Here is a 22262-nt window from a genome sequence, read left to right on the forward strand (position 1 = left end):
AGATAAATGGTCCAAAATGGTGAGTTTAACGGCTTTCTGAGGGATATTTTATTAATACTTACACTATTCTATTAGTAAAATTAATCAAATTAAGTAAAATGGGTTAAACTTGAAAATTTCTCTAGGGGGGGGGTTTTATCCCCCAAACCCCCCCCCTCGCTGCGCCACTGCCAAGATGTAAGCTTGCTGCTGGTCACCTTATCATGACCAGCTGGAGAGTTGAAGAGATGAGATATTTTGAGATAATATTGCAGATGATTCGCATGATAATGAGCTCAAAAATGGCAGGAAGGCACTTATAAATTCGCCCCAAGTACAATCATAAAATGACGTCACTTTATGATGGCCCAGCCAGGTAGCTTACTAAGTGTGGCGGACGACATGATGAGAAAACCTATTATATCACATTTAGATATGCTAAGGGCTACTTTGGAGGGGGAAACCTTTCCCTATTCTTTCATACAGTCTCAAAATTGAAATGTGATGAAGGTGCTAATTTCCTTGGCGTAGTATATTTTCCCATAGTATTTATGAGCAGATATTTGTGGAAAGCTTACACACATCGCGCACATTACTGTTCAGGCCATGTGCGTGCTTACACTCATTTGGGAAGGGAAAACCCAGCTATAACTATCATTATACGTGTGTACAATTAAGATGAAAGAGGTGCAATTTTTTCTGTATTTCATGTAATCCTCAAATACAAATCGGCAAAATTCGTGCTTATGTGAGGACAGGGTTCTTGGTGAGAACCTTCGTATTTGAGAGCCAATTCGAACAGCGAAATTTACCCGCCACTTAAACAAAAACACGTACGATTTCTTTTGCCACTTCGGTCGCATTTTTATCGGTTTCCAAAATATCGGCAGCGCTGTGATGGCTGTGATGAGTGCAATGCGATCCAATTTTTATGTATTTCCCTGACTGATGAAGTTCGTGCTGTTGGAAGAACGCGATAAATAATGGTGAAATTATGGCGAATCAAGAGCTTTGCAACAACTTGCTTGCTGTGAACGTGAATCAGCCAAACGAGGACTTAACTGAACTGTTTACTCAAGTATGGTCATAGCTTTTTATGTTTTCCTGTGAAATTTTGTATTTCATGTTTGATTTTTCACAAACTCCCTTGTTTTCCATAGATGAATAATTTTTCACATTGGTTTTGTGTGCACGGCCCCACTTTTGCATAGGTTCTATTGTTTACATAATTTAACATCATAAGCCTTTACAAGCTACAAACATCGGTCCTTTAGGTCTCGATTTCGGCGACTTTCAGTCAGACATTTGTCTTATATGTATTCTCCAACTAAATATAACGTATGAACGAAATTAATATCCACTCCTATAAAGCTTAATTGTATATTTTTGCGCCCAATTTCACATTTTTAATTTATGTGTCCATTCTGCTATTTGTGATCAATTTGTTTTTCTTTTCGTTGTTTCAAATGACACCCTGTCTGGTGGTGCATTTAAAGTGCAGTGTTTTCTCCCTAAGTATACCACTTTATACGTTAATACAAATCATTGAGAAATATATGTCTTAGCGCATTCCATCGTGTAAATTTCATTAACCCGCCCAATTAAGTTCAGTTTTCTTATATGACACCCTTTATTTATCCTTGAATAGCTTCTTAAATTGCTCAGTGTGGCTGCTGATGTGTATTCGTGATATCGCCTACGTATGGCTTGTTGCAGCTATCCAACAAGGCTGGTGTAGATCATGCCCAAATGGCAGGTATTAGCTTTCGGTATTGGCTGTTGTATCTTACTATCTACGCCATACTTAAGCCATACGAAAAAATGGGACGTATGTGGGTGGTTCAGGAGAAGTTGCTACTCCACTTAAAATGCGAAACAGGAGGAAGCTGGATGTGCTTGAGTTATTGGAAATAGCTGGTGCAAAATACTAATCGAGTAAACCAGCCACTTCACAAAATTCTGTTTCAACTCCTCCATTATTCTCTGACTCATTCAATTATCTTTTCTTTCACACCCTTTCTCACTTGCCCTTGCACCACCCTCCTGCATACTCGAGGCTTTCCCATTCAAGGACCACTGTCGACACTGCACAACTCTGTACCCTAGACCCTTTTACCACCTTCAAATGCACCCTATGAGGGAAGAAGAAACCCTCATTCCTTCCAAACTACTGCGTGAGGCATTTTAGGAAAAAGCTAATCAGCAGCACCCTGCGTAAGGAGAGGAATTTTCGCTTGCTCAAGAGGGAAGGTCACCAAGAGCTCAGTGGTAGGAAGAGAATCCAAAGGTCCAGACATCATGGCAATTCAGATATTCACTCTGATTGAAAGTTGCATTTTAATTTAAAAATTTGGCAGATGATGGGTGCTTAGGCATTATATTGCTGTTTTCTAGCTATTAATTATTCTTCCAGCAGGAAAAATTGGACCATGTATGTAACTGGAATATGAATGAGATTTCCTTAGTATCTCTTCTACCTTTGTCAGAGGCCTTTAAATAGATACTAGATAGATACCCTCCACTATAAGAACTCAAGCAGAGTTTGGATGTTCTGCAAAAATCTCTGCCACCACAGGGATTTGAACCTGAACCCATAGGATGGGATGCCAAAACACTTGCCATCTCACAAACCTAATCCCCAAAAACAAAAATCCTTGTTTGTGAATAATTGTTTCAGATTCTGCTGTACAAAAGTTTTGTGAGCAAACCTCTTTGAATTTTTGTTTACTTTTTCTCCCATTGGCCTGCCACCATTGGTTGAAAAGCCCCGACTTTGTTAGGATATGTAATGAGCATATCTCTCAATTTGTATTTTACTTTATTGAGAATCTCCCCAAAAGAATAGGGATCTCAACCTATCTTCCTTCCTCAACACAGCCTACTCCCTTTCAACACTGCATTGCATGCCCCCTTGAGCTGACACCATACCAAGGACCCTGCCTCCTCTCCAACCTTTGCTTGAGAAATTGATTGTTGAATGAGTTGATTTGGTGGATTCAAGATACGACTATAAAAATATATTGTTTTATTTCACTTCCGACACTTTCTTTTTTCAACTATATCTGCTGGCTAAGCTGTTGAAAATTACTTTTGAAGATGTAATCATAGGGCTGTTTTCATACCTATCGACTAAATAAATTTAGAGTAATTTAATCAGTAAGTATAAAATATTTCATTTGATGAGAGAGCATTAAGGAGCTTTCTGTGTCCAGAATGGCTTTTATCACTAGTAAAAGAGGGTGTTTCCTTATATTACTTCTGAATGGGACTTACGGACAATCATAAACACTACCAGCTGGAATGGCCATTTGAGTGATGGCAATAGATTTGTTTTTAACTGACTGATATTTTGTGTACTCTAAGGGTTATTATGTTAAGCCACCTTGAAAGTGTTATTTAGTGAATGAATTTATTTCTATTGCAGCTGAATGAAGCCATCGATTCTCCTGGGGACATTAGCTGCTTAATTGGGCCTGTTGTCAAACTCCTTCCCTGCCATCATCATCATGTCAAGAAGGCTATATATGGCGTGTTTCCAAGGTGATGTGAAGTTTTTAACATTTACTCAAATTATTTGAAACAGGGAAAAGTGGTGGTGATGGCTTTGGTAGCTTATAAGTGGTTTGTCTCAAAACTTTACCAAATGGACTTGTGCTGTTTTGAAATATGCAGCTTCAAATTCTACTCGTTATTTTGATTAGTATTCATGGCTGAAATCTATAGTTCTCAACAAAATATAAGTATTAAAAGTTATTAATAACTTTCCATTATGGAAAATAATTACACTTACAAAGGTTTATTATTTACATATATTTAATGGGCATGACCAGGGTTTAATTGAATATATCTTCAGGTGACTGATCATGATTACAACCCTATGTACACTGTTGAGAAAGGTATGGTATGAGAGAAATAACATAAGCTGTTAAGTTAAAGATTCGCTTTAATACAGTAACAAACTATTGTTCAATACAAAGAGATTGCTCCTATCTTTCACCAACATAACTGACCGCTGGCTAGTGAGTGACTGCCTCTTGCACACTTGGATCACACCACAGAGCATCTACAATCAGCATGTGCATGTGCTAATAACACCTACACCAGATAGCGCTGATATTACAAAATTATTCACATAATGGGGAACTTGCATGAATTTTTTTTATTTCACAGGCGGACAGAAAATTATTTTCTGAACACAACAAAGAAAACCGCATGTATATCTGAGTTTTCCTTCGCGAGATATTCAATGATAAACATTACGAATTTTAAAGCGCGGGAAAAACACCCTCACCCCCCAAGCCACTGCCGACGAAGCCTCGATGACGTCAAAGGTGCCTAAACATCACGCGAAGCTATTGTTGTGGTTGTTTGTAATAGTTGCCAGCAGTTGTGAGAGCTTCGTTTGTTAGACGTGTTGATTATTTTATATTAAAAGATAAATATCCGACGATAGAGGCCTGGAAGCCCTCATATTTTGCATTATTTATAATATTAATATATGAGTAAGGGCAAAAAATATAAAACTGGAGCAGTTAAACCAAAAATTTTATAATACCTAAATAACATCGTTGTAGGAGTCTGAGCCACGGCCGTTGGAAGGGGGATGTACGTTACTTGTAAGTTGATGTTATCGACGGCATATCATTCATTTAAGTATGTAATTAGAACGATTTTGATGTTTACTAATGTCCGCTTACCTTTTATATACAATAACTTCATCCGTTTATTCGTAGGTACCGGAGAATTCGTCATTTAGGACTGTCTTTGCTTGTATTATGGGGTGAATTCCAATCAATGCAACATTTGCTCGCTGATTGGAGGCATCTAGGAACATTTTTGTGCCAAAATAGTGTTATTTTCAACGTGACATCTCCCGTTAAGCTACTGCTAATAATCACAGTGCCAGTGGTTGTAATGCACAAAGTTTGACAAGGTTGAAAAATATCGGCCAAGAGTTATCAGTGTTCCATCGTGATTGAATTGTAATAATTGCTATTACGCTATCGATAAATGTCTAACAGTAGTGTAAAAATTGTCAGTGGCGTGCTAATCTCCGTTGTTCACCGTAGATATGACATTTCAAGATCACGCTATTGAAATAAAAACTTTGTGTGAAGTTTGTTGTTCCATTATTTCAACGAATAGTAGTGAGAAAAGTCACCTGTGTCACTTGTGTGGGCTAATTTAAGGGTTTAAATCAGTGAATAAATAGTTGTTTTCATCATAACGAGTTCTGTTATTGTAAGTTGTACGTGATGAATATAAGAATGTAACAGTGACTTCCAGTTTTTGATAAAAGTATTTGCCTATTTCCCAGTATATTTTTATGGTATATGCTAGTATATTGTTTATGGATTTACCTATATTATTGAAATAGGTTGTAGCTTGTGTGCGTGTTGGCAGCGGAACCGATTCGCGATCTCCCATGTGGGTTGTGTGCAGACTGTTTTGCTGTGAATTCGTACCGTAGGACGGATAGGACTACCTTCTCCGCTAATTCGGCGTTGCCAAATTCAACAGAACAGCTTACTCTAATGTCAACAGCACAGCTTACGATCGTTATCCTCCTGTATTACAAGTTTCTTTTACATCTCGATTTGCCGCCGACGTATAGCAATAATTTGTCTTAACAAAATCCATGAGGGTCGTGGCATCAATTTTTGGTGTCCTAAAAAAAGTCTGGTGTTCTAACACCCCATGCCACACGTCTTTTAGGCGGCTTGCGGGGTATTATGTAGATGTAGATGAATTTCAGGTGTACTCTTCGAACGAGTGGCAACGTTATCATCCATTTTTCTGGTAACTAAAACATACGAAGTGAAACGCTTGTACTTCATCATCCCGATGCCGCATTATTTATATCCCAAGTAATAATCTAGGTGCAATAGCAATAGGAAAACTTGCCCAAGAATAACAGAACAAAATAAAGTGACGATGAGCGGCTAAATAATCCCTCAAAACAAATTTTACACCATGCGCTCAGCGTATTTCCCAACTCCCTACGGTTGTTTAGGCACCTATGACGTCACGCCAGGCCTCGGCAACGCTCGGGTGTCTTCGCGCAGTGGTCGGCTCAGAGAAATTTTTCTCGATTTTAAATGCAATTTTTTTATTTCTTTTGATGTTGAGTGGAGAAACTGAAGGTATTTTCGCGAGCTAATGTATCTATTTGACTTATTTAAAATAGTTTTTAGAGCAATCTACGACCCATGCAAGTTCCTCATTCTTAACATACACTCATACACGATTTTTTGTAGAAATATGGATGTGCATAATCATTATCAGTCTCCTAAAGAAGTAAATATGTTATAAAACTTAAGTCAAGCCCATTAAACAAAATTAGTGAAAAATAGGTTGTTTCAGGTGAGGTGTGCTGAAGTGTGGATTAGTTTTAATTGGAACCTGTAAAGGATCTTTGATCAATGATTAATATTGAACCTCAGGAAGTGTAATACGTATGTACTTTTATTTTCCATCATTAGAAACTGGTCGGTTTTATTAAATTGCTTTTAAAAATTATGTACGTATTGTGCAATTCCCCAAAATCAATCCCGAATCTATAAATCGTACTCATAGTATGCATTGTATTTTATTTGTAGGCTGTGTTCTCGAATACCAGAGGCAGCTTTGCTTGCAGTCAACACAATCCTGAAGGATGCTGACGATCCCAATCCAGCGGTGCAGGTTCTTGCCCTAGGATTGCTAGGCTGTGTCCCAACCTTGGGTCCCCATGCTGATCTTCCGCTATGCAAAGCGCTCTCGCATTCCCATCCCCTTGTCCGCAGAGCTGCTGTGTCATCTGCTGCTCAAATTCAGCCTGGTATGTGATGCTCTTGGTATGCATTGTAGTCATGTATTAGTAAACTTTCTCTCATTCTTACTATATCATTTATTTTATAGCACCTTTTAAAGCATTGCTATGGTAGAAGGAAGATATATCAAGGAATTGTAGACTAAATTGGAAACAAAAATTCCACAAAGGAAAAATAATATGTCTTGACTTCAATCAAGGATTATGTTAAGCAGTCTAGGCCCACCTTTTTTTTTACAATTAAATACAATGATTTTATTTTTGTTTTACATTTACTGATATAGGGTAGAATGTACTAATTAGATTGGAACCTCGTTAAAATGAGTACGGGCTATTGCAAGACCCCTGCCATTACGAGAGATAGCCAAGGCACAGTCAATTGACCCTATAATTAGCATGTGAAAACATTTCGTTTTTACGAGGCCCTTTTGGTGTTGGCACTTGCCGTAGCGAGAGTTTCCATTGCCGGAAAACCTACACCAAGAGTTCCTAATCTCTGTAATTTCTGGCGATCAGTTAGAAATGAAGTTAACATGGAGCGCTCAGTCATAAATTCATGTAGTAAACTGTCGTTCGATAAATTAGTAGTTCATTTTGGTGAAAATATTGTGGCATTAACATTCGTAAATGCTCGATCTTCTTTTGTTCCTCACTCGCCATAGCGAGTATTTATTTGAGCAGTGTGGGGTCTCGTTTTATCGAGTTTGCACTGTAGTATTTATTTTACCTCAAAAAGTAAGACAAGGTATAATTTCTGCATTTATGCCACAGAAGTACAAAAACTGTTTCTTTTATTTTATGTTTGTTTAAAAATATATATCTTTCACTATTGTTAAAGACTACAAAATATGTTATGCAATAAAATACTTTGAATTTTTAAAATAACTTTTCATTTTTATTTTGTAGATTTATTTCTAAACCCCATACATCTTAAAATGGATTTATATCGTTTGTCCTTTGAGTTTATCTTGCACTTATGGTAAATGGGCTTGCTATTGCAAGACTTTCCTCTTTTACTTTGCTCTCATTTGTACAGTTTTTTTCTTAGGATCTGGAGCATCATTCAACTGAGGTTTTACTGGTATCGCCTTTCCCTCCCATGTACTGAATTCTTTGAATGAATTGTAGCATTGGGCCTGAGTGAATGATCTCATTTTTTAAAAGTGATTATTGACTTTGAATTTTCTTTTCATGTTCAGGGCCATTGCTCACCCGTGCCTCTGGTCACCAGTTGATTGATCGGCTGTACGAGAGTGTTCGAGATGACGACCCCTGTGTGGTGACGGGTGCCCTCTTGGCCCTTGATGCCCTCCTCGTGGGCGAGGGTGGTGTGGTGGTGCGCAGGCAGATGGCTGCCCACCTTCTCTCTCGCCTCGACTCATTCCCTCCTCTTCAACTGGCTTCAGTACTTCAGGTTATTCTCTCTTCTGATGAAATCACGTAATTTCAGTTTAATTTTTTATGGGACATTCAAGCATTCAGTAAGCATTCCATGGGGAAGGGAGGATTGCAAGTTAATTTGACAGCATATAAGATGCACCCTCATTTCAGTATGGCGTACACGAGAAAAAAGTCCGCGTGGGTGTGCAGCACTTAAGCAACTTGAGTTAGTTTTTTTAAAATGTTATATGATCCTATAAATTTAAGCGAGATATGGAATGAGCTTGATCATATTTTTATGATCTCGTTCTCTTTGCAGCTTGTTCAATATCTCGCTCGCAACTTGATATTAACAATGACAACAACAGCATTCTTTTATTGAATAAAAATATATATGAGGAAGTATAATGGAGTCAGTATTGAATATTAACCTGGAGGTTGAACTTTCATGTATAAGACGCAGATGATTTTTTTGTTGCACGTGATACGTGGGAGGGGGTGTTACAGCAGTGTACATAGAACAATACACTTAGTGAAGAAAGGATTAATTCTCAAGTTGACCATTTGGTTGGTTTTACATTCTAAGTAATTTTTTTATATACATAACTGTTCATAACACCTCATCAATAAATAGTGTCATGCATAAAGTTTGATTGTAATTTATAAATAAAAACTTTAATAAATTTAATGTACCTATAAATACAACTTAAGTAATTTGGTAGAATTTTTTTTTATTTAGTTAGTTTGCAATGCTAAAAAAACCCTTCAAAAGTATTATCAAATGTTAGATTTGCCTATTTGCCAATCAAAATGGGAAACACAAAAAATCTTAATTAAGAAAATTAGGGAGGAGTTCAGCAGATTTTTCTTTCATAAGGACATAGGGGTCAAAAATTATAAATAAAATGTGCTTACATAACACTTACATGCTCCTTCAGTGATGTTTTTTGATCTAATTTTAGTTTTCATTCTTTGTAGGTGCTCTGTAAATACAAGCCTAAGGATGAAGAAGAACTTTTTAGTGAGCTCAGTTCCTTGGATAAGTATCTTCAGCATCCTTGTGGACCTGTAGTGGTGTCCTGTGCGCAGCTTTTCCTTGCTCTATTGGCCGATGGCCACCCTCACCTCGAAGATGATCTCATCAAAAGGTTACATATTCCTCATTTGATAAGTATATCTCATAATATCTAGAAAATTTCTGTTCTTTTGCAAGAAACTGTTTTTCTCTCTAGCCTTTATTAAATTAACCAATTATGACTCTAAATGATTTTTGATTTTCCCAGTGAGTTGAATATGGAAGTTTTTCATGGGTTTCAAACCAATTGATGCTCTGTATTAGTGCCTACATGTGAAAAGATACTATGTACTTGTTTTTCATCATCAGGATATATTCTCCCAACAATCAGTCAGGATGTGGAAAGGAGAATGCACCCTAATAAAGAAAAGCTAGTCATTTTTTCAAACCTCATCTCTATTACTAAATATCTTCCAGTTTAAAGGCAGAGAAGCATTTCTAAATTATGGAATACCATGGCATAAATTGTTTGTATTCAAATCTCCAGGAGTGTAAGTTAAAAGGCTCAACCCTTATTCACTTTGAGCACTCATGCTGTTCTTTTGTTTATAGGCATTTTCAATTCTGCATATTTTTCTGTTACACTTTTAACTGAAAATTTAGAGAAATTTTCTTTTAGCATGTTGTTAGTAAATTCTTTCTCTCAAAGGTTTTGGTAGTATTGAATGTGATTAGACCTGTTGAAATGAAAAACTGCAAATTTCATATGGGTAATGAAATCTCGAAAGTCAAGCAGCAAACTATTCATTTTGTAATTATAGCATTTATGATTGCTTATTGGTTCTAACTGCTATGTCATTATACATACCTATTTGATCAGATACATACACCTTCCCAATATATGTATGCTTATCTGCACATAGCCATTGTAAAGAAACCTAAATCTTGAATATACACTCATGAATTATTTATCCCATTTTAACTTGCTGAACTCTTCCCAACATGGCTTCATCAAGGGAAGATCTACAATATCTGCAGCTTTCCAACTCATTAATGATATCACTTGGGGTCTTTCCAATCAGAAAGAAATACTTGGGATTTTCTTCGACCTATCGAAAGCTTTTGATACCCTAAATCATAATATCCTGTTCTCTAAACTCAATCACATTGGAATAAATGGCAATGCTCTAGCCTGGATACAATCTTACTTATCCAATAGAATGCAAATGGTTCAATTAAATACAACTTTTGCTGCTGGTGCTAACACACTTCGATCCAACCCTCTCAAATCGAACTGTGGGGTCCCTCAAGGATCAATCCTGGGCCCTCTTTTATTTGTCATCTTCATCAATGATCTCAAATATCACCTACCTATGTGTAAGGTGACCCTATATGCTGATGACACTTCTACACTGAACCTTAGCGATACGCTGTTAGGAGTAACGAATGCTGCTCAAATTACTGTTTCAACTATAGGTCAATGGTGCCATAATAACAGCTTACAATTAAATGACCTCAAAACATCTTTTCTCCACTTCCATAACAAAATTTCTCCCCCGACTTCAAGCCCTTTACTCCGAACTATCAGTAATAATTCAATCAAGCAATCTAACTGTACTAAATTCTTGGGTTTAACTCTAAATGAAAATCTTGACTGGCAATTCCACGTTGATAATCTGAACAAAAAAATTTCATCTGGTATCTTCATGATTCGTAAACTTGCCCCCACCACCTCTGTGGAGATCTTAAAGCTAGTTTACTTTGCTAAAATTCACTCCTACCTGTCTTATGGTGTGATATTTTGGGGCAACACCAGTGCTGCCACAAGGGCCTTCTCCATGCAAAAGAGATCTTTGAAGGCAATTGCTGCTGTTTCCATCAGATCTCCAGGAAAGCCACTGTTTCTTAAATTCAAGATAATGACACTACCATGTCTGTTTATTTTTTATTGTGCACTATTTGTCAAAATGTATCCTGATTTGTTCTGTCCGAGCTCTACCATTCATGATTATTTCACTCGGCGCAGAAATGATGTTCACCTGAGAAGGCAACCCTGTGCCTTATCTAGAAAGGGAACTCATCACTCAGCTTCCCTTATTTTTAATAAATTACCACCGCATGTAAAAACTCAGTCCAACATTGCAACCTTCAAGCGCGAATTGAGAAGGCTGCTTTTATCCAAAGCCTATTACAATCTAGACGAATATATGTGTGATAATGTATAATTGATCTGTGTCGTTTTTTTTGTGTGTTTGGTATCTCTTTTTATCTGTAATATTCTCTTGACCATGTTCTATGTTCTATTCCTTGGACCAACAGAACAATAAAAATTATTATTATTATTATTATTATTATGCCTTGCTTAGCACAAGGGATGCATTCCTCGGTATCTTTCTATTAATCGAATTTCTGTTAAAACAGACCATTTTAGCATTGGGAAGATAGAAATGCATTCCTGTGCATAGGTAATAGTAAAGTAAATAGGTTATCAAATTTCCTATAAATTATTTCGGTAGGCTGACTATCCAAATGGCATGACAAGCATTATTTTAGTCATTGCACTGTAAGGCAAGCAATAATGTTAAATTGCATAAAATGAGAGTATGGCAGAATGTGTACTTGTGTCAAGTTCATGTTTTATTAAGAGAGGGGAAGGTTATGTGATTTGCTTAAGCTGCATTGGGAATATTTCCCTGAGGAACAAATTAGCGCCAAGGCCAAATCATGATAGTCAAAGTTGCTTTAAACTTGGCATGTGTGTATTTGGCTTTGAAAAATTTATAGATTATCATTGAAATATTGTGAGAAATATTTGAGTAACTGTTCCTTTTTTGTACTCTCATTATAGGGCTTTTCCTGCTTTGAGGGGATTTATTTCGTCTGGAGGTCCTGTGGCACGTCATATCATCAGCTTTCTTCTGGAACAGAGAAAGGAATGGCTGTTGTCATTCTCAAACTCATCGGAAGACATATCTCTTTTCCATCCTACACACCTGGATCAGGCTGAATTAGCTTTAGAAAAAATGAAAATATTGCCAAGGCTTTGCCATAGTACTGAAGAATGTCAAATAGCTGTTGTGGCTATTGAGTCTTGGTGGGTCAAAAGGTAAGATTAAGTTAGGGTGGTCTTCAACTCCATTCTAATTTACTTGCTTCTTGAGTATTCTGTGTGAGTGGTTCAGCAATGACCACGTTGGAAATTTTCTGGAACAGAGCTCTATTTTCATCTGTGGAATCCATCAATGCCATCATTAAGATATAGAAATAATTGAGGTGAATATGTTTGTAGACATGAAATCCAAGTGTTAATTAAAGGAGAAAGGAAAATATCTCCCAAACCAGTTTTTCAGTTGCCTTAGGCCATTACCAACTTGGAGGAGATATTCTTCGCCTGACCCTTGACAGGCTATAACCTGTTCTCCTACCAATTGATTATGACATGAGTGGATTCCAAACTACTGTGGGTGTTTTAAAAAAAATACAAGGTACAAGTACAATAAGGGTATACAGCAAACTCCCCATTATCCAGGCTAATGATGGGGAAGATTGGCACGAATAATCAGAAAGCACAAGTACTCCAAACTTTCTCTTTAATTTCATATAATTTTCATAATTTACGTAAATCAAACATTAGATTATTACGTATGCATAATTTTTGTTAGTTTAGATTGCTTTCCGGAATCATTAACTGATTTCCTTTTGAAAGTTTTAGCATGGATAACTGATTGTCCTTGTATTCCTACTGCTCAGTGTAATGCCTAGTTTCCGAAAACCATGTACCCGTGGTTGTGAGATAATTGATTCAGAAAAGTGGTCTGTACGAATGCTTCGAAACCACTGTGCGATGCCGGAAACTACTATGTCAGGCACTACACTGCATAGTCGCATCAAGCTCCCCGGGATGCAACTGCTGTGGGTCGCGGATCCGTGATTGCTGAGCGCGATGGCACACTGCGATGCTTGGAAAACAGAAACACGGAACTCCCATGAAGGCAATTGGCACGCTATCATGCCATTGAATAGGAGCGGTTATAGGAAACCAGGACTTAAGGCAAATTGTCTACGCAGGCGAGTACCTGGCTATGATTCATGCTTTCTCTACTTCCACTTCCCCCTTCCCCCTGCTGCCTTTCCTTCTAATGCTCCCTTCCTCGCCAGTTTCACCTTGACTAGTCACGGGGTAAATATGTCCTAGTGCGACTAAATCTCCGGTTCCCTAGGGCTGTGTTCAACAACATGCGATGCCAAGGAATAATTGCACATTTGCGATATGAAATATACAATTAAAGATCATAGATAACATTTATTTTAATTTACGATTGGTTAACCATAGAATTATTGTCTAAAATTAATCAAGAGTTTTTTCCCACCGCTGATCGTCGTCTGCAATGCTAGAGCAGACATCCGAGTAAACTTTATTCATTCCTTGTCAGCAAGTAAATTAAATAATCCCATTTTACGAAGGGGATTCTAATGCAAATAATAACCCTGGTTTAGCCTTGCATTAAAATGCAAATGTCCTGGTGCTATTGCGTGCGATTTTATTTTTTTATAAAAACCGTGGAAAATGTCGAAGGAGCATGAAGTCATGCACAGATAATCCGCAATGCAGATAAAGCACAGCTGGATAATCGGGAGTCTGCTGTAAATTATTCTCAGCATTTTCAATGAAACTGTTGGGCAAGACTCCTTTTTACTTTAGCCAAAACACTATGTTCAACATTCTATTTTTCTCCTAAAACAAAACTGTTATCTTCGTGAAACATCATTGATTTTAAAGATAAATGCAGTGCTCTACTTTCTTACATTGGTGAAGGTTAAGCATGTGTTACAGAAGTGGAAATCACTCTGGTACTAGCGTTCAATTTAAGGCTCTCTCCTCATTCAACTCTTCTTACTCCCTTCCCCTTGTTGTTGTGATATATTTCAAGCCTGCCACATTAAGAGGGGAAAAATTCTCATTAATTGCCTTGGGAAAAATTCTCTTGGACTGTTAATAGAACCTAAAACCTGTGACTTTCCAACCACTGCGTAGAGCACAATGCTAACCTGATTGTTTAATATCCGTGGCACTTTTGTCTGTAAAATTCCATTGGAAAATAAGGAACCGAGATGGCAAACTGGTGTACGCAGTGACTTGGAAAGCCAAAAATTTATGATTCCATTCCTGGTGAAGAGGAACTTTTCCCATGGTAATTAATTTGAATCATGATAGGTTTTCTGTTGGTGGCTACTTTTTCTTATTATTTTATTTTAAAATCATGTAAAATAAGCAATCTCCACGATAAATGATTTATGGTATATTTTAAGGTTTTAAGCATATGCATAAATATTAAAGTATTTCGCTTTATACTCATAATTGGTGAATTAAATAGTGAAGTTTTGTTGAAGATATTTGACAAGTAGGGTTGTGAGATGATGTGGTGGCCAGAATGGCAGATTCTCATCCTGTGGGTCTTCAAATTGTGGTGGTGGAGGAGATTTTTCAGAGACATCCGTATCCCTCCTTGAGTGCTTTGTGGAGGGCACTTCTAGTACGAGGGTTGTTCCAAAAGTAAGGTTCCCATGTTTTTACAAATAGAAAAATTTGTTTATTGCTATTAATTTTCACATCATTGAAAAGCTTGCACTCTTGCCTCTTTTTCAACGTAGTCTTCATTTTTTTGACTCACTTTTGAAGACATTGCTGCAGCTTTTGTATCCCTAAGTTGAAGAAGTCTCCCACCAACCCGTTGGGGAAGTGTGTGATCTCTGCTCGGACTTCATCATTGCTCTTGAAGCGTTTGCCACCTAAGTGTTTTGTTTCAGGTGTGTAATGGAACACCCATGTTTCATCTCCAGTGATGATAGACTCCAGCAACTTCTCCTTGTTGCCTCCCCCCTCACATTGTTGGAGAAATTTGTAAACACGGTCAAGGCGTTGTTCCTTGTGTCCATCAGTCATCATCCAGGGGACCCAGCGAGCACACATCCTGTGATAACCCAACGTTTCTGTTGAAGTTCTTTCAATTGTGCCATTGGAATCTTCAGGAATGCGTTCAACAAGTTCATGGACAGTGACCCTCCGATCTTTAAGTAGCTCACCGTTGATCTTCTGGACAATCGCATCCGAAACTTGTGGTTTTCACTCCATTCTTCATTGTGAACTTCCGTGCGGCCCTCCGCAAAAGCCCTGCACCATTTGCGGACGTGCTGAATGGACATGCACGCTTCATCATAAATTTCAGTCTGTTGCCGATGAATCACCACGGGCGGTATCTTCCTTGCTTGGAGATATCGGATAACTGCTCGATCCTTACACTTGGTGGGAACGGGGATTAACACTTTCATTGTTGACGGTTGCAAAGCCAATAATGAATAACGTAGTGAATCATTGATGGGCGGACTCGAGAGTAGGGGAGCCACTGGGCACGGCAAAGTTGTGGGATTTAGCCTAGTACCATCCCTCAACATTGTAGCTCATTGGGAACGTTACTTTTGGTACAAACACCATATATATTTACATTTGTCGAATGTAATTATGCCATGGTCTCCTTGGCACCTTTTGTCATTAGTGCATTACAGACGATAAGTTTCTCTCCACACTACCTTTCCCATGGTGCAAATGACGTCAGCTGTTGGTTGCCTCCTCCAAGTATCATTCCATGATTTTGAAAAGTTTTTCAACCATGCGTAAATTCATTTTCAGTGGTAATCGGAAGACTGAAAAATTGAAGGAAGGTGTTTACACCTGCATGCATAAGCTGGCAGAAAATGTACCTGATGCTGCTATTCACTGCCTTGATGCCCTGCTCAAGTTTCTAGACTTTGAAGTCGATACCCATGTTGCCAAGGGTTTGTCCTCTTCCCTGATACCTTGGCGAGGGATATTAAATGCCATCCTTAAAATTGGACCAAGCCGCTTTGGCCAAGATGTAGTTTCATCGACTATGTCTAAGGTATGTTATAATGATGCACATTTAAATGTTAAAATTAAGTGATGATAGAGTAGAGCACCTATGCAATCTGATTATATCTGTAATGCAATTAATCATTCATTGGATTATCTTTCTATCATTTTTCCAATTCCCAAAAACTTACCTTATTCTACCTGCAGTTTTAGTTAGTGCTCTGTCAGAGTTGTATTTCTTTAGTGCTTATTGCTTTTAGGGACTTTTAATAGAAAGCTTTCAGGTTAGGCAGAATCAATTGAACACAGCTGGCTGCTTTATTTTTAGGAGAATTTCATTCATTAAATGGCCATCGATTATAAGATGTTCTTTTAAATATTAATGCAGTGTATTAGGGAGCTTGGTAGCCTAGTGGAAAGAACACTTGGCTATTGATTGAAGAATTTCAGGTTAACATCCTGAGTGAAGCCTTCAGACATCCTGGGTAATCTTCAAAGTGCAAGTTTAAAGTATACAGGGACTAGCCACGGTGATAACTTGTATGGGAGTCACCCGCAATGCACAATCGTGCGAAAGATCCACATAGAAAAAATCATCCGCCTTGACCGGGATTCGAACCTGGATCCCCCGATTTCCAGTCGAGTGCTTTAGCCAGTTAGCGAACACCTCTATGTGTTCTATGTCTGGGCCTGCTCTCCGGCTGTGGCGCTGTGTGCACGATTTGGACTGCTTGTGGCATCGTATGCTCAGCAGTTCAGCTACACCTTGTCCGGTAGTATCCAAATATATCCACAGGGAAGAATGACGCTTCGGTAGCTCAACTGGCTAAAGCACTCGACCAGAAATTGGGGGATCTGGGTTCGAATCCCAGTCAAGGCAGATGATTTTTTTGCTGTGGATCTTTCAAAGTGCAAGGTGGCCCATGGAAAGGAACTGGCCCCTTACCCTTAATTTGTGATCTTAGGGTGGCCCTCACCTACCCAAACTAGCATACAGGTGTAATCAATGAGTGAATAGTGTATACTATTATAATTTTTCTTGAAATTGCTATTATAGGTGCTAGAAGGTCTAGATATCACAGATGTAAACTTGCCGGAAGTTATTCCTGCCTTGATGGCCGAATGTGGATACATGTTGGAAGAAGGCCCCTACATTCTGGATGTCATGATTGGTAAATATACATAGAGGAAATCTTATATTTGATAAAATAATATTTAAATCTTCATATTCCTTGGTCACGGCCTTGATGTTCATTTAAGATTGTTCAAGTATTGCATAAGCATTCCGTAGGAAGAGGAGGTGCTGGAAATTGTGCTCCCACAAGTGTGAAGGGGCTGTCAGTGCTAAATGAAAACTGGAAGGTGTTACACTTCAGTAAAGAAAGGATTAGCGGTTCAATAGAGCATTTTGTTGGTTTTACGCTCCCAAGTATTTTTTTTCTACCCTGCGTGGAAGCCCAATTAGTATACATGCGATTACACTTGCTGCTGGTAATAATTTAGTAATAAATACTTAAGTAAATTTAATTTATTAATGAATGCAACTGAAGTATTGTAATAGTATGTTTCTTTTTAATCATGTGACATTTGTAAGAAACGCGTAGAAAATATTTGATTTCGCATTACATGAAGCATGTATTTGTAATAAAATTGGGGAGGGGTTCGGTAAATGCTTATTTTTGATCACATGGGGAAGGGGTCTGAAATAATCAAAAATGTGCCTACGTAATTCTTGAATGCTCTTTTTGAATGTTTGAAGTCTCTTTGTACCAATTGATTTATCTACTTTCCATCTATTTCGTAAGTTACTTTGTTAGTACATATATGGAAACCTGGAAGGCATTTTACATAATTTTGTAGGGTATGAATTCAGATACAGCAGACTCCCAATTATCTGGTTACGGCTTATCCGTGTTGCAAATTATCCGTGCATGACTTCATACTCCTTCGATGTTTTCTGCGATCTTTGCAAAAAATAAAAAAAATCTGAAGCAAAAGCAGCTGGGTATTTGCATTTTAATGCATAGGGACACCGGGCTTATAATTTCCATAAGCATTTCCATCGTAAAATGGAATTATTATTTTACTCACGAACAGGGAATGTTTCTAGTTTACCTGGACGTCTGATCTAGCAATGTAGATGACAATCAGCGGCGGGAAAAAAAAACTAAAATAATATTCAACAATTCTTGAACGGTAAATGAATGGAAAATGAAGAAAAATGTTATATGCAATAATTGTATGTATATTTTATATCGCAAACGTGCAATTATTGCCCTGGACTCGCATACACTTGAATATGGCCCAAGGGAACTGGACATTTCGTCGCACTCGGGCATATTTAATTACCGCCCGATTTCCTTACCTCCTATCCTATCCTCTGTCGCTGAGAGGATTATACTCAACAGATTACATTACTTTACATCCCCTAACCTCTTGAAAAATCAGCATGGTTTCCTTTCTAATCGTTCCTGTCTTACTAACCTATCTGTATTCCATCACCATGCTGTCAACTCAATAGCAAAAAATTTCTCAACTCGACGCCATATTCCTTGATTTCTCCAGAGCCTTCGATTCACTCGACCATACCCTCCTCTTTCACAAGCTTAGTCAACGATTCAACGTGCATGGAACCTTTCTCAATCTTGTCAAATCCTTCCTTACTAATAGATTCCAGAGAGTTGTATTTTCTGGCACCTCGTCCTACTGGTCCCCGGTAACATCAGGTGTTCCTCAAGGTAGTGTCCTGGGGCCATATTTATTTAGCCTATTCATTGATGACCTAGTCACACTTTTGCCTCCATCCCAGACACATACTCTTTTTTACGCGGACAACTGTAAGCTATTTAAGCAAATTCAAACTCCCTCGGACTGCAAAGTCCTTCAAGATTCTTTAAACCTGACTGCAAAATGGTGCAATACTTGGAACCTAAATTTAAATTTCAGTAAATACAGCTCCCTTTCGATTTCTCTTAAAAAATCCCCTATTATTTTTCAATATTCAATTAATTCCGAGCCTCATCAACGTGTTTCGGCGGTGAAGGATTTAGGCGTCATTACTGACACCAAACTTAACTTCTCGGAACACATTCACCTAATCAAGATCAAAGCTATGTCACTTTTAGGTCTCCTCTACCGCTACACAGAAATAGCCGATCCCACAGCTCTAAAATCATATTTCTCTGCATTTATCCTTCCAGTCACCGGATATTGCTCTCCCATATGGTCCATCGCAGCCCCCTCTAACCTCACCTCTCTTGACAGTATAACAAGCTTCTTCGCCAGAATCGTAAGACGCAGAGTTCCCCACTTACGTGACATGTCCACCAGCTCACTCTTATCTTCCCTATTAATGACTGATCTCTCCCAACAAAGGATTAAAACAGACTTAAAACTTATTCACAATATTCTAAATTCACACATTGATTGTCCTGATTTGCTTTCATCCATTAATTTCAGAGTGCCTTGCCGACCCACTCGTACATATTCCTTACTCCATACGCCTATCCCTAGACTATCCCTTGTTAAGCGCTCACTCCAACACTGCCTTTGCTCCTTGCTCAATTCATTACCAGACAATATTGACCCGTTTTTTCTGCCCTTAAACTCATTTATCAAACTTGCCATGTCCCATTCCTCGGCTAATAAATAAACCTCCCTCTCCACTTCCCTTTCCTCGTTCCCTCTATTTTGTTCTTTACTATCTTATGCCACTGCTCTCTGTTCAAATTTTTTATGTTAAAATTTTATGTTTGTTACTGCGTCACTATAAATTGGCAGAAATGCTGTATGTGAGCAACTCCTTAAATAAATAAATAAAAATATTTACGGCATGACTAGTACAGGTCAATGTGGAGAGGAAGGGAATAGTAGAATTGAAAGCAGTGAGGGAATTGGAAGTAGAAATAGCATGAATCATGGCCAGGCACTTGCTTGCATAGACAGTTTGCATTAAGCCCTGGTTTCCTATAACCACTGTTGGGCCATGGGGTGATCGCACGCCATTCGTCATCGCGGGAGTACCCACCGTGTTCCTCTTTTCCACGCATCATGGTGTGCGATTATGGATCTGCATCCCAGGCAACTTGTGCGAGAAGCGAATACACAGGGTGGTGCCTTACAGTGTAGTTTCCAACGTTGTGCAGTGGTTTTGAAGCTTTCGTGCAAACGACTTTTCTGAATCCGTGATCTGGCAGACACGGATGTGCGGTTTTTGGAAACTAGGTATCACACGGAGCAATAAGAATACAAGTGCTATCACGCTATTGCCGCAAAAAAGATCGCAGTTGGGAAAAGAAAGCTGTTCATGATTCCGGAAAGCAATCTAAAATAACATGAAATGTGCGTTGATAATAATAGATTGCTTGATTTACATATATGACGAAAATTACAAGAAATTAAAGTGAAAGTTTGGATTATTCGTGTTTTCCTATTATTCATGCCGCCTCACCCCACCATTTGCCCGGGTAATTGGGAGTGTGCTGTGAATGAGTTTTACTTATGGGTGCATAAATTGTTGCAATGCAGTGGAAAAACCTGTGTGCGTTCGTCTTTTTGAAAGCATATGTAAACCAAAGCTTAATTTCCTTAAAGATCTGCCAATAGTTATCAGGAATCTAGCAGAAAAAGATTAAGGTCTGAGAATTAGTTAAGAATTATCAATTGTGTTCTGTGATAATTGAAAAAATATTAATACATATGTATATATTAAGGGTGAGTCAGTTCTTAAATATTTTTGGTTCTCGGTACCAGTCCGGTTCTCCCCCATCGGTTCACGGTTCTCGATACTCAGTTCCAAGGATATGGCAAATTTAAATGAACTACCACAAGAAATGAATGAAAATAATTTCACTAAATATGTAAATTAGCTGGATAGCTCTGTAAAAAAAACTTAAGATGGTCTCCATAATATATTTTCCTAGTAAAAATGTTTAAATAGCACGTTTAAGAATGCATGATCGACCAATATGTAACATTACATCAGGCAGCCACTGGTTCTTTCTCCAGGTTTTGATTTTAAAAATTCATCATTTTTACCCTATCTTTTATTTTTTTGGCAGAAATATTGCCTGCAGTACTGAACTGGCGTTCATTTATAACAGTGGTGGTTGATGTTGATTTTGAAGGGCCGCACGAAATATGCTTGGTGCACAGTTAACATACTGCATCGATAGTTAGCACAGCTTCAGGATCAATGGTGAAACTCCCCCAACTTCTGGCAACATCATCCGTTAATTTCTTGTAACTTATGAGTCAGTTCAAAATATATTCTGTATTCTTTGATATAACTTAAATTGTTACTTTAATTGACAACTTATTCTCATGCATCACTGTCACAGTTCTTATAACCTCAACAAGAAACTGCTCAACACGCCGGTACAGCAACACCTTGGATAAACTGTGCGGCTGTGAGCTAATGCAAAATCGTTATGTAGTGTTGCATTCAACAGGATAGACACACTTTTTGATGCCTTGCATAGGTTTATCAACTTACAAACAAGCTCTTGGAACACATGCTCGTTTGTCGAAGAATTAGTGTATATATATTGCAGAGAGTCACGTGAATGCCAGCCGGCAAAAAGTCGTATTATCTGAAAGCGGCCTCAATGTAGCATTATCTGTATGTCACACCGTAGACGGTGCATCGCCGGGCTGGATTGAAATAGGTGTGTGCCACCACAGTTCTGAGCTGGTTCCAAAGTAACGACTATGCGATCAGTTCTCAATACCGGTTCCACAGGGCAAGAACCAGCAGTACCAAGAACTGGGTGTCGGAACTGACCCATCTCTTGTATACATATATGGTACTCCATTATGTGCTTCACTTTTCACTTGCTTATGTATCCATTTCAAATTTTTCCCGTTTTTTTTGTTAATTGTTCCTATCATTTTAATGTTGATCTTTTTTTTTTACAGATAATTTTAGTAATTATGGGGATGGCACCCAGCATCTAATTCTCTCTGCTGCAATGGTTTTGTTTCTTCACCGACCTGTGTGTTGTCAGCAAATTTTGGGGCGACTGTTAGAGAAGTGTCTAAGTGAATCTAATGGATCATCTTCCAAGAAACTACATTCAATGGGTATTATTTGTCGAGCTCAACAGTATTACCTTCTTCTGAAAGCAGATGTTAATCTTTTTGAGAAAATATTACCCTCGGTAAGTTGACAAATAAATGTGTTGTTGTGG

General features: G+C 38.2%; 1 protein-coding gene across 1 annotated transcript; it reads left to right on the forward strand.

Annotated features, from left to right (window-relative positions):
• Positions 1-836: 836 nt before the first annotated feature.
• On the forward strand, positions 837-22251 carry LOC124154146 (AP-4 complex subunit beta-1-like). Its single transcript, XM_046527682.1, has 9 exons — positions 837-1057; positions 3404-3519; positions 6579-6799; positions 7990-8204; positions 9149-9318; positions 12034-12291; positions 15874-16123; positions 17132-17246; positions 21991-22251. The coding sequence occupies exons 1-9, from the start codon at positions 974-976 to the stop codon at positions 22239-22241; spliced, it is 1680 nt and encodes a 559-aa protein (XP_046383638.1). The 5' UTR covers positions 837-973; the 3' UTR covers positions 22242-22251.
• The last annotated feature ends 11 nt before the right edge of the window (positions 22252-22262 follow it).

Source organism: Ischnura elegans, chromosome 2 (assembly GCF_921293095.1).
Source record: "Ischnura elegans chromosome 2, ioIscEleg1.1, whole genome shotgun sequence".
NCBI lineage: Eukaryota > Metazoa > Arthropoda > Insecta > Odonata > Coenagrionidae > Ischnura > Ischnura elegans.

Coding starts and splice junctions, on each gene's coding strand:
- LOC124154146 (XM_046527682.1), top strand. CDS start 974: ATGGCGAATCAAGAGCTTTGCAACAACTTGCTTGCTGTGAACGTGAAT. Junction 3,520..6,578: donor ATATATGGCGTGTTTCCAAG/GTGATGTGAAGT, acceptor TTTTATTTGTAG/GCTGTGTTCTCGAATACCAG. Junction 8,205..9,148: donor AACTGGCTTCAGTACTTCAG/GTTATTCTCTCT, acceptor CATTCTTTGTAG/GTGCTCTGTAAATACAAGCC.